General features: G+C 50.0%; 1 protein-coding gene across 6 annotated transcripts in view; it reads right to left on the reverse strand.

Moving 5' to 3' along the window:
- Baiap2 (BAR/IMD domain containing adaptor protein 2) overlaps positions 1 to 17,159 on the reverse strand; it is a 66,643-nt gene that overhangs the window by 35,838 nt on the left and 13,646 nt on the right. For all 6 annotated transcript variants that reach the window (XR_013110844.1, XM_034505506.2, XM_034505508.2 and 3 more), the window contains exons 2-3: positions 16,267 to 16,342; positions 13,130 to 13,216 (exon numbers count right to left, since the gene is read on the reverse strand). Coding sequence is in view for 5 of the 6 variants with exons in the window: in XM_034505506.2 (XP_034361397.1) it covers positions 13,130 to 13,216; positions 16,267 to 16,342 (163 nt within the window). In the remaining variant the exon portion in view is untranslated. The remainder of the gene's footprint in view (positions 1 to 13,129; positions 13,217 to 16,266; positions 16,343 to 17,159) is intronic.

Here is a 17,159-nt window from a genome sequence, read left to right on the forward strand (position 1 = left end):
TCTGTGCAAAGCAAGCATGTGGGGCTGTGAGGAACAGTTCAACTTCCAACGCACCAGGGCCTTACCTCTCTGTAATCAAAGAGTGGCCCCTAAACTGTATTTTTCATAACAGCTGCACCTTAAAATACTCAGTCTTGGGCTAGTTAAGAACTCAGCAGGTAAAGGTGCCACCACCAAGCCTGACAAACTGAGTGTGATCCTGTACCATATGGCACAAGAAGATTCAACTCTGGCAAGTTGTCCTCTGACACCACCCTATCACCATCATAAGCACAAATATAAGTAAAAGTGCAATAAAATAATTAAAACATCCAGTCTTACTTCCCTCCTCCACACACTCCCCCTGAAACTAGGGTTCTTATAATGTGCAAGTGACAAGCTGCTGAGGGGAGGAGAGAACCTGAGAGACTGAAGGTGTCAGGAAATGGAGTGTAGTGTAGACGTGGCCTGGGCTTGGTGCACTGAGCAGCCACTTGCAGATATGTAGAGGCAGGGAAAGACCAGACTCCACCCAAGGTCCCTTCAGACCCCAGGTGAAGGGCCCCTGATCCTACACGGAGAGGAAATGACATTTTCATAGGTCTGAGCTTGAAAAGGAAACATTTGGCCAGTAACATGGCTCTCTGGGTAAAAGCATTTGCTACTAAGCCTAGTGACCTAAGTTTAATCCCCAGGACCCATAGAGTACAAGAAAATTAACTCCTGAAAGCTGTCCTCAGACCTCTACACAAATGCTGTGGAGGAACATGTGTGTGAATGTATGTACACATACCAAATAAACAAATGTAAAATGCAAACTGTAAAACACAGCCCAGGCCTGTGAAGAGATCCAGGGCCCAAGCTAACTCCAACATAAAGCAACAGAGGGGACGAGTGTTGAGCGGCTGCACATCACTGAGCTGCCAGACTACAGGCCCCAGCACACTCTGTGGATGCATCCCACTCTGTGTGCAGCATGACAGTCAGGACTCATTTGTGCCATGGGCTGGGCCACTGGTCAGGCAGGCCTGTCAGACACCTGCATCTAGAAGGCAATCAGGTGATCGAAGTTCAAAACCTGCTCTGCTCAAGAAACTGGAAGAAGCAGGGGCATCAGGATCAGGAGAAGACATGGAGTCAGTTTCCACCCAGGGGTTACAGGGGGCACCAGAGAGAGTGAGCCAGGTGTGAAAGAGACATCTGACACTACACAAGGGGATGGCCCAACAAGGGTCCTTCTGAGGCCACTTTCTTCCAAGCCAACTCTCTCCCCTAGCAGTAAGGATCTTGGTCCATTGCCCATCTGCTGGCTGAAATTATCCCCATGCAGAAATGGGTGGCCTGAATAACAGACCTCAACTATGGGATCTATAGGAAAGGGCTACAGGCCCTGACAGACAGCAGGCGTCCAAGCAATGCCTGGTTGCCAGAATCAACAGGACTAGGTCTCCCAACTCTGGGAAGGGTCTGGTAAGGCAGTTGCTCAGCCTGCTGAGCAAGGGCTGAAGGCCTTGTGCCTCCATTACTATAGGCACAGCACCCCTTGCTGAGGGCTGTTCCTCGGACAGCCCCCTCTTCTGAGCAGCAAGAGTAGAGCAATAAGAGAAAAGAGTCCAGGGTCTCTGAGCAGTGGGTCCTTGGTGGCCTCCTCCCAGAGACAGAGGGAGTACTGCCCTCTGAGATTCTTCCACCAGGGGCCAGGATGCGTGTGGTGGCAAACCTACAGGGGTCTCAGTCAGGCCCCAAGTCATGCTCATGCAGCCAAAGATCAGTGCATAGGCCTGTGTCCTAGATCTCCATGGGTTCCCTGGGCATTCTGTATCTCATGGAGAAGCCATCTGGCAGGAATAAAGATCCAGGAGAACTAAGTTTGCTTTATATGCTATCAGGGACTCTGCTCCTCCAAAGTAAGAAAGGAACAAGCAAACAAACAAACAACCCACCAGAGGTGCCAATCAGTCAAACCCTTGCAGGTTCAGGAAATGGGATCCAGTGGTCACAGGAGCCAATGCAAGCCCCAACCTTAACCAGCATCTGAAGACCATCCCAGGAGGAAACATTAATATTAATGCTAATTAATTATAACACTAGCAAGTGTGTACTCTGCTGGAAGAGGGGCAGGCCTCCCTCAGACCATGGAAGCTGCTAAAATGCTTCATATGCAGTCTTAAAGCATGGCAGACAGGGTAAGACTTCATATGCAGTCTTAAAGCATGTAGCAAGCAGCCCAGGTGGAGTGTTGCATGGCCTGGAGAGAAGGCACCTGCATCCTTCAGGTGATTTGAGCTGCTATAAGTTCCTAGAGGTCAGTTTGTCCCCAGAACACGGTAGGGGGGCTAGCAGTAGGACCCCTGTGCTATGGAGTGTCATCAATGGGTACTGAGGCACAACAGTGCTTGACTGCTGAGCACCCCAGTCACTCAGGGAGGAGCCAGAACTGCCATCCTCTCTGCAGTAGCAGAGGGGTCTATGCCAAGGGGTCAGCTGCTCAAACTTGGCTGTAAGCACACATTACCTTCCGGAGCCTTCTGAAGCAAATATCCATAATGCTCAATTATTCTGGTGGCTTCTAGAGCGGAAAGGCACCTCTGAGAGCTAATTAACATACGCCTGAACAAGGCCCGAATATAGAGCTCTCATTAGGTGAAGACAGACAGCTGAGGGGGCTGCCAGGGTACCGTGCTGTTAAAACCACCGGGAGGCAAGAGGGGCGGACAGGAGGTGAGACAGTCAAACCCTCCCCCCCCCCCAACCAGACAGTTACCAATCCTGTCTTCTCTCAGCTACTCTCCACACACTGGCTCCTCAGACGCTCTTCTCCCACCTATGGGAAAGCCAGAGTGGAATGCGGCCAAGGGGGTGACCAAGAGAAAATCAATGGCTGTGTTGCCATGGTGATAGCAGTAGACAGCAGAGCTTATAGTCATATTGTTCTGAAACAGAACAAGTCCAGAGCCACCTCAATATCCATGTTGTGTCAACAATCGGACCATGGATACTAGGGACTTTGAGGAAAGTTGGGAGAGGTAGGGCCAAGTTCAGGCTTGCATCCAATGTCACCATTGTCCTGAGTCACTGACCACTATTTCCACTTTGCCTGTTCAGGTCCCTGGACCAGTGTCATGCAGAGGACTACAGTGAGAATTTTCAGGCACCATAGTTAGTTGTGGACCACATGTCTTCGTGTTATGGTACAGAGTAGCTATAGGTTCTGAGGCAGCTGCTGCACAGGTCCCACTGTGGCAAAGAGACAAAGATGTTGGAACAAGACCTAATGTCCTCCCCACATAGGAGAGCAGTCAGAACCTTAGCACAGCTCCAGCAGCATTGGGAACAGGCTCTCGGGGCCCCTCCCTGCCCTTGTCCACTAGAGATCATCTCGGTGAGACCTGCTGGCCCTTAGTCCTGTCTGATTTCTCTTCTACCTGATGTCTGTAAGGAGATTCAGGTCTGACCAGAGAAGGACATGGCCATGTACCTACTCCCACTCATGGAGACTGAGCTCCTGTGATAAAGCAAACTTTTGTCTAAGAGGATACACTCCTGCCCACAGTACACAGATAGGGTCCACTATATTCTTTCTGGGGAAATTTACCCCTTAAAACCAGCTGGCCGCCGGGCGGTGGTGGCACACGCCTTTAATCCCAGCACTTGGGAGGCAGAGGCAGGTGGATTTGATTTCTGAGTTCGAGGCCAGCCTGGTCTACAGAGTGAGTTTCTAGGACAGCCAGAGCTATACAGAGAAACCCTGTCTCGAAAAAAAAAAAAAAAAAAAAAAAAAAAAAAAAAACAAAAAAAAAAAACAGCTGGTCCACGGGAACAAGTGGACCTTAAAGACTGGTTAGCAATGTTGCTTTGTCAGCCTTTTACGGTATCATCTCCGAATCCTGAGCAAGCGCCCCAGTGCTGGGGAACAAAGATGGACTAAATGGTATCCAGGAATACACTGGGCGCTGGCCAGACTTGGGATGCGATGAGGAAGTTCCTTCATAGGGGTAGGAAGCCCAACAGGGACAGGCACCCAGGCCACCAGCACTTTCACATGTTCAGCGGCACAAAGACCTCATAGCTTTTGTGTCCTGAGCAGAAAGAAGTACTACAGAGGTGGATGACTCCAGCAACTCGAGCTGAACACTGCCTAAGTTCATCCTGGGATCCAGCTACCCTGGGGATGTGACAAAAGTTCCAGCAGACGGACTCGGGGTGAAAGGTCGATGGGTGGCTCAGAACCTTCCTGAGGGCTGCTGTCCCATGGACCAGCGCCTGTCTGATGACTGGGCTGCAGTCTGCCTTTCATCTCTCCAGCATTCACTGTCCTCTGACACTTCAGAGACGCGTCTAGCATTCCTAGACATTATGTGGCTGTGGGACTGTCTATGACATACTCACTTCAGCTTGTAGTCTATCCAGGACATGACTGAGCCCATTCTCCAGTGATATACTACTTTCATGAGACTCCAGGTCGGGGATAAGTGCTTCCAATGTAGAACTTATACCACGGACAATGTAACACAAGCCCACAGAGTTATTAAAAAGTTAGGACCTGTTACTGTTAGTTAAAACTCGTTTTTAGACTTATTTTATATATACATGAGTGTTTTGCCTGCATGTGTATATGTGGGCCCACAGCTGGTTGTGGGCTGACATGGATGCTAGAAGCTGATCCCAGGTTAACTGCTTAGCCATCTCTCCAGCCCTCTTTTAGTTTTTTGACACAGAATCTCATGTGGCCTTGGGCTAGACAATCATACTGTTTGGGCTTTCCCAGTGCTGTGATCACAGGCATGAGCCAAACCTGCTTCCTCCTTCCCCTTTAGGACTGGTTTTTTGTTTGTTTCTTTGATTTTGTTTTTGAAAGTACTTTAAACTAAGTCTCAGAACCAAGTGATTTCAGGGGTCCCTGGTTTGAGGCCACCTCACTTTCCTCTTTTATACATGACAAAATGCACATGATCTAACCCCTGTGGCAACTGATCTTTAGGGGACCAGGCTACATAGGCTTTTATCTTAGACTGGACTCTTGACCAGTCTTGCTAATGTCTAAGAGCCCTGTACTGTCTCTCCCCTGGGGCTACTGGAAGACCCTTGGCCCTCTCTATACCTGCCCATGTTCTGAGTACATCCAAGTAGCTTGTCTCTCCTCACTGCAAAGGTCTGTCAGGAAGCCCGGGTCCCCATTCTCTCAGCTGCTGTGGTCTGTATGCAAATGCCTGGTGTGTGTGCCCACACTCCTGACGACCATTGCCTTGGGGAAGCCCAGGGAAGGAAAGAGACCTGCCCACAGAAGCTGTTAGCCACACCCGGAGTGCCCCATGCCAACTGCTGACTGAAATGTGAGCAGCTCATGCTGCAACATAGGAACAATGGATGTGGTAAGTAGACTTTGACTTTGGGGCACATAGCCGCCCACAGACCTGTGAGACTTGTGGGGGCTCCCAGAGCTATCCCAGCTCCAGGGAGGTCCAGTCCTTATGACTTGGAGTTAGCTCAGTGGTATCCCTGTGGGCCTTTAGGGCACGGAAAGGGAGCATGGTTTGAAAGAGCCAGCGAACACCCCCGTCTGCTGCAACCCCGGGACTCAGGCAGAGCCAGCAGAGGTGACCCACTGTCCCCACAGGCCCTAGGTTGAGCTCTAAGCCTAAGTACTCCAGCCAGGTAATAGTGTTCTCCCTTACTGCCAAGAAATAGCTGGGAAGCACTGGTTGAAAGGCGTCCCCTGCAGTCAGCAGCCCTGTCTCTGTTGTCCTTACTGATATTCCCACCACAGAGCAGACCTGAGCTGAAGAACACGGACACCTGCTGCGTCTTCTCTGGCTGTCAGTCAGCTGCTGCCCAGGCTTCAGCAAATCCAATCCAGACTGCTATTAATCTCTCCAGACAGAGCCTTAGTGAGGCCCCACAAAGCTCTCAGCAGGTGGCCAGGGCTGCCACAGAAGAGACCCAGCCACCTGAGCCCTCCTGGCTGGCAGCCCTAGAGCCTCAGCTGAGTCTAGCCTGGCAACTGCCAGTGACTTCTATGATGTACTTTAGTGTAAATCATGGGACCCTACCTCACTTTTTACTGTGGAGATGGGAGGGAGAACTATGGGAGCTTGGTGCCTTTAGCTAAAAAGGGGAGCCCCATTCATGCCCGGCATTACCAGGCCCTCTATTCCTTTATTGTCCCTATCCCGAGCAAGCAGCCAGTCCTGAGATGTACAATGGACACAGCTCCCTGTGAGTGGGCTTCATTAAGGCTTTTAAACAGAGCCTAGCATTTAGGAGTCTCTAAGATGGATCTTGCGCTGTTAGGGTCTGACAACTGGAGACACATCCAAACAGTTGCTGTCATGTTCCCCAAAGAGAGGCTGGGGTCACAGCATCTTCTCTGAAATGAAAGGTGGACATAATCAAGCTCCCTGATCAGGTGTGGATGGGCTCTGCCTGACCGAAGAGGAGAAGGACACGACTAGACCGTCTCACAGCCTCACAGAAAATATCAGAGCCCAACTAGCCAGCACCTTCAAAACTACCTAAGCCAACAGGCGCCACTGGGGGCAGCTTGAAGGCCTTTAGGGGTTAAAAGTCTACAGCCCCCTATGTCCTAGAGACCTGGATGCCTGGGGCCACCGAGTGTGACTGGCTGAGTAAACCTGACACTGGATGGAGAGCAACTGATGCTGTAGCTCCAGGCTAGGCTTAGACCACCCGAGACACTCCTCACTTCAGGCAGGACTCAACCGGTCACACCTTGCTTGCAGATTCAGTGAGTGAAGCCAGGCTGACTCTGAGGCAGGGTTGCAGCTGCCTGTGTACGAGCATCCTTACTTGCAGGCTGTGACCAGCACAGAGCATCTGCTCATTCCCCTTGGAGCCTTGTGAGGCTTAGCAGACAGCAGAGCCCCAGCTGAGGCCTGGGGCTCTCGGCAGGTACACACAAGTCCCTGTGATCACAAACAAGTGTGCTGCAGGCCCTGGCAGGTACAAAGCAGTCCTTTAAAGGGAAGAGTACTAAAGAAGCCTCCAGAGACAGGCATGAGTTGAAAAGAACAGTCAGTTCAGTGGACAGCCCTGACCACAGCCTTGTACAAACACAAGACACATCCATGCTGAGGCCTTGGGACATGGACTGCATCCATGGACCCTGACCACATGAAGGGGTGAGAGTTCTCAGTCAGCGTGCACCTTGCTCACTGGAGTGTCTGTTTAACTTCAGACCTCACACAAGTCCACAAGATGACCAAGGACAGGCCACGGGCAGTCAACTGACCCTTGTTGAGTCAGGTATAGAACACCTGAGCACCTGCCCACCTGCTCAGATGTGCACACCCTACCATGAACATCCAAACTCTGGTCTCCCCCTCCCTGTCTCAGATTTAGCCCAGTTCTATGCTCCTGCCATCTTGGACTGAAGAGCTGCAGGTGGTTGTCCAGCAGGTTGGTGTACAGCCTGCTGAGGGAGTACAGGATGGACACACAGCTGCTGTTGAGACAGACTGGACAGGTGCCTTCCACTTAAAAGTGTGAGTACTACATCTGTGGTGGGCACCCTAAAGCCCAGCAACAAGGCATGTTGTGGCTTATGCCTTGCTCTGTGTCCTCCACGCCAGTCAGTCCTATGGCTGCCAGCTGGCAGTTATGGAGCAGACAGATAGACACTCACATCTCTGCAAATCCCAGATTTCAGTCAAAGGCGAAAGAGTAAGAGCCTCCGTAGGCTCAACGAATGCACACAGCAGAGCTTCCATCTCCAAGCTCCACCTGCTCAGCATCAGGCCACAGCCAGGGCTCCTTGACCACGGGAACAGTGCATGTCTCCACAATCTCATGAATAGCCTGGAGCTCATGCCTGGCAGGATACCCACATCATTCTAGTCAGCCCCAGTAACAAATATCCCAAGAAAGCAGAAGCAGCACCCAAACACACAGAGATCAAAGTGATCTCTGTGTACAGGGCTTTCCTGCCCAGTTACAGCTGCTGCCAGTTGTTTCTGGCACTAGGGAATACTCTGACAGAGACAGGGGATCCAGGGATTGGAGGCAACCACAGACTAACAAGTGGGTGGCTACTGGCTAGGGCATCAGACAGGCTGTGTGAGGATGCGGAGCTCAGAGCTGCCCTGTCCCTGACTAAGCAGCCTGCTGTATCAAAGTAAAGCTCTGACAGGCTGCAGACTTTCTCACGGTAGGGGAAAAGAAAAAAAAAACATTCTAAGTGGAGATGAGAGGATGGTCCCTGTGTGAGCCTGCAGGCTCGAGGCCCTTCCCTGGCTGTGAGGCCAGAGTCTACAGTACATAAAGACTGAAGATCAAAGGCTGGCACTGCCCAGAACATTCAGGTACTCCAAAAGAAAGAAAAGGAACAAAGACGTGGCTCTAGGGGATCATTTGAAGCAAAGGTGGCTCCCTGGGCATTCACTGTCCAGCACCAGGGAGGTGCTCTCTGCAGAGACTGGGATGCGGTGCTGGTGGCTGCTGCTTGTCACCCTTGTGACTCACGAGAATGAAGCACAGGGTCCTACACAATGGCATCACCCTATGTGGAAAAGCACTGGGGGGGGGGGGGGGAAGCAAAGGGACAGAGGTAGGACAGAAAAAGAAGGGAGGAAGAAATTAACTAGGTTAGGTCTGCCAGGGCCCTAAACCAGAAAGGCCAGGAAAGAGGCCCATAGTAAGAAGGTGGGCTTATAGGCCCTCCTCTGCTGGATGTCAAGATCTGACCATTTTAAGAGGTGTGATGCTGCATACCTATATTCTAACTACTTCACAGGTTGAACACGGTTGATGGAGCTCTTGTGACCAGGAGTCCGAGATCAGACTACACAATACCGCATAACCTTGTCTCAAAAAGAAAGAACAACCCCTGAAAACAGTTGGTTAGAAAGCAACAGAGGCTGATCTGGACAGAGTCTCCTTCGTGGGGCACACCTGAAGTGTTTTTCACCTTGGGAGGGGCTACATTGCCTCAGGGCTCAGAGGTTCCTCCGTGGTAACCTAACAAATCTAGACCAGCTTATCTTGGACATGCTGACCAAGTGATCAGAAATAAACAAAGTTACAGACAGGAGGAGGAGAAAACTAAATAGTATTAAAAATAGACTACAAATAAGGGTAATTGGTACAGAGAAGGTCGTCTCCTGATGATGTGGTCTGGTTTACCAGACACAACATGTAATGGCACAACATGCATGCACTTGATAGCACAGACTACAAATATGTAAGAGACACAATCAGGAGGAGCTGCCACTCTGGGTACTAGGAAGCAAGCAAGCCCTGCTTCACAGTGGCTGCTGCCAAAGGCCGTGGAGTTCTGGAATATTTATCTTCTAAAGGGGCTTGGCCTCACATCTCCCATGAACCAGCCTGCTCCCAACAGCAAAACCCACTGGGAATAATTCAAGTATAACCAAGAGAAGACCAGAGAACAGATGGCTAATTATGTGTTTATGGACTATGCTACAGCAGTGAAAATGAATGTCCCACTTCTGGCGATGATACAGATGGATCCAGGACAGAAGAACAGAAGGCTGCACATAGCAATCTTCCTGTGGCGGACACTTGTGGCATAAGGGTTATTCCAAGGCCCTGGTTATCCAGAGCTCCGACTGACTCTCTCTTCGGCTCACCATCCTGCTCCAGATTATGAACATCTCTGCACAGACACACCCCTGCTCCTCTTCTTCATCCCGACAAGTAGCTCCCTTGTCCTCTTCACCTAGGATGTCTGACCATGCAGGTCACAGGCCACCCCATCATTGAGGCTGTCGCCATCTCCAGCCTCATCTCTAAATGCAGTCAGGTAACTTCAGAGAACCCAGAATGACTTTAATAGCTTACAAGGAGTGAAGACCAAGAACACAGAATAAAATGAATATGGTACTAACCTCAGGAGTACCACTCTGTGTTAAAGGTGACAGGTGATGCTTTCAAACACAACAACAAGACAAAGATCCTTCCTCAATTCACCAGCCAAGCCAGCCTGAGACAGGAAAATATCAAAACCACTTCCCATTTCCCTGCTTGGAACCTTAAAGGAGAAACGAGATTCCTCCAAGAGAGTAACACAGGAACAAAACAGACAGGCTGCCCAGAGACCAGGGGCTCCACCTGGGAGGAAGGCAGGTGACCAGGAGACTAGAGGGACGACGGGTTCTAAGAGGGAGGAAGAAAAAACAAATAGAAAGATGAACCCAGAGAATGAACAAAAACAATTCCAAGAGCAGTCAGTGGTTTGGGAACAAATCAATTAACATCAAAAGAAAATTAAAAGGGCTATAATGTATTCCAGAGAAAAGTTGTTATAATAAGAATCATGACCAGAATCATAATAAAAATCAATAAACTACCAAAGTCAATGATTAAATTCAAAATTAAAATTATATTGTTCTTCCTCCTAAAAACACCACTAGGCCAAGCTTGTTAGTGCATCCCTGAAATGCCAGCTCGTGAGAGGTCCAGGTAGCACAGGGCGTGTTCCATACACAGTAAGACATACATACATACATACATACATACATACATAGTACATCCTTACATAGTACAACAGACAGATACAAAGATACGGTGCACAAGACTCTGAGTCTCATCCATAGCATCAGGGAAAAAAAAATCACAAAATGAAAGGCCAGACCAGCCAGATAACTTCAGCAAGACCCATGTCACTAAGCTTAACAAATTGTTAGCTCACTCCCAGCGACACACATGGTAGAAGACATTACCTCCTAAAAGTAGTCCTTGGACAATTACACTGCTCAATCCAAATAAGTAAGCATAATAATCTTTTAAAAAATATTTATTTGTTTTTGTTTTTCTTCAAGACAGGATTTATTCTGTGCAGCCCTGGCTGTACTGAAACTCACTCTGTAGACCAGGCTGGCCTCAAACTGTCAGAGAGCTGCCTGCTTCTGCCTCCCAAGTGCTGGGATTAAAGCCACCCCTGGCTCTTTGGTTTACATTTTACTAAAGATAAGTGGCAACTAAGCACATGAAAAGATATCAAACATTATTAATTAAAGAAATGTAAATTTGGAAATAACCCCAACTAGGAGCAGCCCAGATAGCCCTCACAGGTGAGGGTATACTGACTGTGCCACACAGCAGACAGTATGACATGACCTAAGAGTATGAAGACGGGACAGGCAAGGGAGCCCACTTAGCCCTGCTGCAGCGCCCACTTACACAGAGAGCTGCTGAGTGGTTACCTGGAGATGGGGCAGGGATGGGCGGAGATCTGACTATAGCAGGAATGGACAGGTTCACCGTCATGCACACAGGAAACTCTCCACTCTTTATGTTCTAATATCTGCAGCTGATGCTCCATTCCCCAATAAGGCAGCGAAATCAAGCAGTCTCAAAGGACTATGGGTCTCAGCTGGGAAGAGGACCTTGATTACTGTCATAAAACAAAACTATCAAGACTGTGTATTGATTTTAGCAAAAATTTTAATAGTTGTATTGGGTAAGGTAAGAGGATAGCATCAGAAAGCAAACTCCATCCTAAGAGTTCTTTAGCATAAAGTTAAGAAGAGACAGCATGAACCTGCCTTTCAGACACTTGGAAGCAAACAGCACATGGAAAGGAGCAGCTGACTGAGCGGGAGACGTGGGCAGGGAGGGGGTGGGTAACAGGGCTGACTTATTTTTAAAGCAAAGCAGTGCTGCTTTAATACAGACTCCAACCGTTTGCTCTAACAACTCCACTCCCAGGTATTTGCCTAAGAGAAATGAAATGTAAGCCCACACCAGTACTTCACACTCCTGCGCAATGCAGGACTATTCACAGCAATCAGAGCGGAAGCCACTCCAGTGTCCACGGGCAGATGAACAGGCCAGGGTGGTGACACCTGCCCGTAACCGCAACACTAAAAAGACAAGTTGGAGCTAGATACAGAGAATGGGAACACACAATACACCAAGCCCTGTGAGTCGTTCACTTTCAGTGGTGAAACATACCCTGTGAACCACACCAACAAACCTATTAGTGAAAGAAAAAGAACTCGTGTCTCTGCCTGTAAGCCATGGCACAGAGGAGAAAAGTCTGAGAGCTGCAATTGGCATATGCATAAAGAAATTCAGTTCTGACCAGGGTGGTGACACTTGCCAGCAATGGGGAGGCACCAGCAAGTGGATCTCTGTGAGTTCGAGGCCAGCCTGGCGTACAGAGCTAGTTCCAAAATAGCAAGGGCTATACAGAGAAACCTTGTCTTGGGGGGAAAATGCAGTTCCCCTGCCCCAACAATATAACCCAGGCTTCTTGTTAGTTCAGGGGAGATACTAGTCTCAAACCTTACTGCCTGGATCTCCTAGGACATCTCTATCTGCTTCCTTCTGAGCACATCTACCTGGTATCCTTGCTGGCCAGGAAAAGAACCACATCCTAGAATGGTCCCCAAAGCAAGGCCTCTATCCATCTGGATAAGGCCAGATGCAGAAGCTTGTCCTTTGTGCCCATGGCTAGAAGAAACCAAGTGGTTCTAGGTCAATTTACTCTCTCATCCAAGGACAGCCTGAGAGCTGCAGATAAACAAAGGGCTGCACACCACAGCCTACTTCATAGCCCACCATCCCTGTGAGGGAGAGGGGATCTCCATCACATCAGTACCTTCATCTTGGCTCACGAAAACCAAGAAAACATGGGTTCTGCTAAAGCCCAGCGTGCAACATCACCTCACAGGAGCCCATGTAAAACGCAGGCAGCATAAGAATAAAGACCACTTGGGAAGTCTACGTTCCAGCACCTCCTAAGTCTCCTGTATTATGAAGTTTGTGTGTGTGGGTGTGCCCTCCAGGGGTTCCAATTTCACTTGTTCTCATGCCAGTATGTTAGTGATCACTTTAGTCCAACTTTCCACATAGGCCCCTTATCTCTGCCACGTAAGTGTTGGTTCCAATGTCCTTAAATGTGGCTTTGCCTGTGTCTGTACCCAGCCAGGTTCTTCAAGGGAGACAGCCCACGATGGTGAGCTCCAAGCAATACCCTAAGGTTACATGGTACATTCTACTTTCAATTTCTACAGAGTGCCCCTCACCAGCTCTACCACTTTAAAACTATTTTTCTTATTTAACAGATAAAACCTGGTCTTCATTCCAACGCCCAGCACTCCAGACCTGCCTGGGTATATCCAACAATTCTGGGGGACCTCTAGGTCCTCTTCCCAGCCATGGGGCTTACCAAGTTCCTTAGAGCCCTGGCTCTCGCTGGCCAGCTCCCCCATCTTTACCAGAGCATCGAAATAGCCTTTGGCAGCGAAGGTGACACCTGAGGGGAGAGGAGAGAGTAGTTACTAACTGCACAGAACCCAGAAAAGCTCTGCTGCCCACCCCCACCTAAGCCTGGACAAGCCCGAGGAGTGCTGCAGCCTCTGTGGACAGCACTGTTGCTTGTTGATACTCTTATTCCACTGCCATCACGAGGGTTCCTTGCATTTGTGAGAACACAGTGTACTGTGCAGGTCCAGAGCTATTCAAGTCAAACTGTAGAGCGTGGCGCCCTGTCATGTGCTGGTAACCGAGGGGGAGGGAGTGCAGCTTTAAGTGTACTACACCAAACAAAGCGCCTACAGACCCTGGGCAAGATCAAGGCAGATCTGAAAGGCAGGAGGCCACTGCTTTATCTAAAGATTGCAAGTCAAAAGAGTCAGTGTCTTCAGTCTCAGAACAGGCCCTCACCGGTAGCAGGTGCCATTGCCATTGCCATTGCAGGCTACAGGCTTTATATCTGCATTGCAGTAGCCAGAGGGGCTTTTGGGCACCAGAGGCATCGGTGAGCTGGGAGTGGAAGGCTCAGCACCTGCCTCTTCCTCCCACCAGCACAGTGGCTGCTCCTGACAGAACGAGCATACAGTTACCAGGTCCTTGGAGTACCTGACACACCTCTTCATCTAAGGAAGGCCCCACCTACCTATCCTTCAGACTGCCAAGCAGAGAAGAGAGGCAGCCAGGTCTGGAAAGCAGGGCCATGGGAAGCAGCCGCCAGTGGTGCCACTACAAGCTCTAATTTGTTTTCTACAGAACTCTGTCAGAGGCTTGTAACTGGGCACTCTATCAAAGTTTATATGGTTTTCAATTAAGTGTACACAATTTGTTCTGTGGTACAAGACCATGTCCCTGGGGGAACTGAGGAGTTTCTGCTGCTTAGGAGGGTGGGCTTCTTAAAACAAATGGAAGCAAAAAACCACAGGAGCCGAAGTTGGGCACTTGGAGGCTGAGGGACTGAGGTGGTGTGGGTTAGCCTGTAAAACTAAGCCTAGCCCAGACAATCAGAGAAAACAGGAAGAGGAAATAACCATCCAGCCTGTCCACACACAGCCTGGACAGCCATGTAAGAATACAAGGGAGAGCCGGAAGGGTCTGGAAGGAAATCCGTGCCTGAGCATCGAGGACTGGCGGGGAACATCAAAGAGAAGGAGACTGCTACTCGCCCCCATTATACACACAGGGAAGGTGAGGCCACGCCTCAGATGCAGGACACTGGGACACGGAAGTCTACTGATGAAGGAGAGCCACACCAGGGCAGAGGCTCCTCATGGTTAGGTCACCAAGCACCCACAGAGAATGGTTTTAGACAGAAACATCACTGGTGTGGGATGTGTCAGCCTCTTTCCTACTTTTCATAGTTAGAGTCATCCAAGCCTTCCAATTTCACCAGACACAGTCCACCTGAGAATCAGACCAGAAACAGCTGGTTTCATTCAAAGACCCAGAAAGCTCTTTTGATGGGAGAACTGGAGCATCATGGGCTGTGCCTGGGGATAGCAGGGTGCCTTAGGGGACAGGACAGAAGCCTCATTGTTGGTCACCACACTACACTTCTGCTTCCAGAGGCTTCTTCCAGGTTACAAACACACAGAAAAGTCAGCTGTTCTCACCACACAAGGGAAGTTGAGGGCAAGCCAGGCATTGGAGCAAGGGACCAAGAGCTGGTTGTGGTTGCAAATGTTAGTAATCTCAATGCTTTGAGAGGCAGAGGCAGGAGGATAGCAGAGAGTATGAGGCCAATCTGAGCTAAACAGCAAGAATATCTCAAAAACACCCCATGAGCAAAAGAAGCAATAAAGCAGCAGAGGGGCAGACACCACCTCCCCTGGCGGAGCCCCTGCTAGCACTAGTAGGGTTACAGTTGCTCACGGCTGCACTCAGCTTTTACATGGGTGCTGGAGATTAGAACCCAGGTCCTCATGCTTGAGTGGCAAGCATGTGACTGAGCCATCTCCCCAGCCGCACATGGCCTCTTCTTTTGTGCTTGTGTGTCCCTCTGTGTATGGAGGACTGTGCATTGCTGTGTACATGAGAAAGAGAGAGGAAAATGTCAGGTGTCCTGTTCTGCCACTATTTGTCTTAGTCCCTTGAGATAAGGTCTCACACTGAACCAGGAGCTTGCTAGCTTTTCAGCCAGGCTGGCCAGTTGGCAAGTCCCTCCTTTGCTATGACCACCTTGCTATGGTTACAGGTATATGTGCCTGTATCTGGAACTTGCTTGAAAGCTAGGAAATCATGCTCCTGTGGTAAGCACCTTACCAGTAGACTGAGCTATTTCCCCAGCCCACTTCTTTAAGCAACCTGAGAACTCACAGCCTGGGGATGAAGACCCTCTAAGTTGGCTTCCTCCACAAAGGAGATGCTAATTCCTAGAAGACAGAATCTAAACTCATGCTTTCTGGGATCCCACAGATCTCTGGGGGCTATGTTACTGAGTCCAGTGCTGCAGAGAAGGGTAGGGCAGTGGCCCTGGGAAAGCAAAGGAGAGCCCTCCCAACATCCTCCACACGCATGTCTCACACAATCAGGAGGCCAGCCCTCAGGGCTTTGGCTCAGTGCTGGGAGTTCCAATAGACCAGGCCCATGGGATATTCTCCTCCCACACCTCACCGCAGTGACCTCTGGGACTGATTATTCAGGAGGTTGTTACCATGGTCCTACTACAGGGTCAGGTCTGCTTAAAGCAGCCATCAACAGAACAGATTAGGGTACCTGAGAGGACTGTGGTACTAGAGACCACTTGGTAGTGCTGTGGTAAAGTCCTCTGTTCCCACCAGCACCAACCCCAATCCTATATTTTGCATGAAATTCCAAAGAATAGACATATCAACACTATGGTCTCTACATAGCCTGCTTGTTGGGACTGAAGCAGCCTGCATTGAGACCAGCCTGCACGGTAAGGGCTTGTGGTCACAGTGCATGCAGGGTCACACTCTGAGCACCAGGGTGCACACACCCTCTACTCATCTCATTCAGATGAGCCTAGCAGCTTCTCCCCAGGCAGTAAGAGGCTGGAAGGAAGGTCATCTGTGAGCCCGGGGCCAGCTATACCTGCCAGTGCTTTCTCATAGTTCTTCCCCATGGCGATGAAGTTGCGGAGGCTGGGGTTGAACTGCTCCATGATGGTCTGGAAAAGAACAAAGAAAGCCTCGTCACCTCACCACCATCCACCATAGCTGAGAGGGCTCAGCCTGGATAGAATCGCGAACATGGCCCATCTACCCAAGTCGAAGCCCCAGCTCTGCCTGCTGTGAACACTGCACCCCGGTGTGGACAGGGGCCTGCTGTAAAAGGCTGTCTGCAGGGCAACATGGGGTCCTCGCAGGGCCTCATGGCACAGGCAGCACTCATAGGCTTGGCTTTCGAGGCACCAGGCTGGCGGGGCTGAGTCAGCTGTGGGAGGCCACCCGTCGGCCACACACAAATACTCAGCGACGCCCCCCACACCACCACCCTAACTCAACACACCAATTACCAGCATCAGCTCTGATTACAGCAGTGCACAGCCTGATTTACAAATACCATGCTATGAACAATCCAACAGGCTCCGGATCTGTTTACCCGACGGACTGCAGTCCCTGTGCCAATATCGGCAGTTCTTAGACTCAAGAAATTAGATTTTCACTGTGAAGGCCAAATAAATGTTTTAATTACATGGCATAAAAACAGGCACACACAAACAGCAGCCAAATGAGAATCCTACCAGCAGAATACCCACAGACTGTCAACAGCCTATGCCAGTCAGGGGAGGCCCCAGGAGGAACTTTGAAAGAAAACCTGACCAGACCACACCCTAAGCCACAGGGGACAGTGCCATACCAGAAGCCTGACTCTTTTTGAGGATAACAGGAATGGAAGCCACCAGGCTTTACACCAACTCAGTCCAACCAGTGGCCTCAGCAAAGGACCAGCATAACAGACAAGAAGGACATTTAAGGACACCA

Source organism: Arvicanthis niloticus, chromosome 6 (genome assembly GCF_011762505.2).
Source record: "Arvicanthis niloticus isolate mArvNil1 chromosome 6, mArvNil1.pat.X, whole genome shotgun sequence".
Classification (NCBI taxonomy): domain Eukaryota; kingdom Metazoa; phylum Chordata; class Mammalia; order Rodentia; family Muridae; genus Arvicanthis; species Arvicanthis niloticus.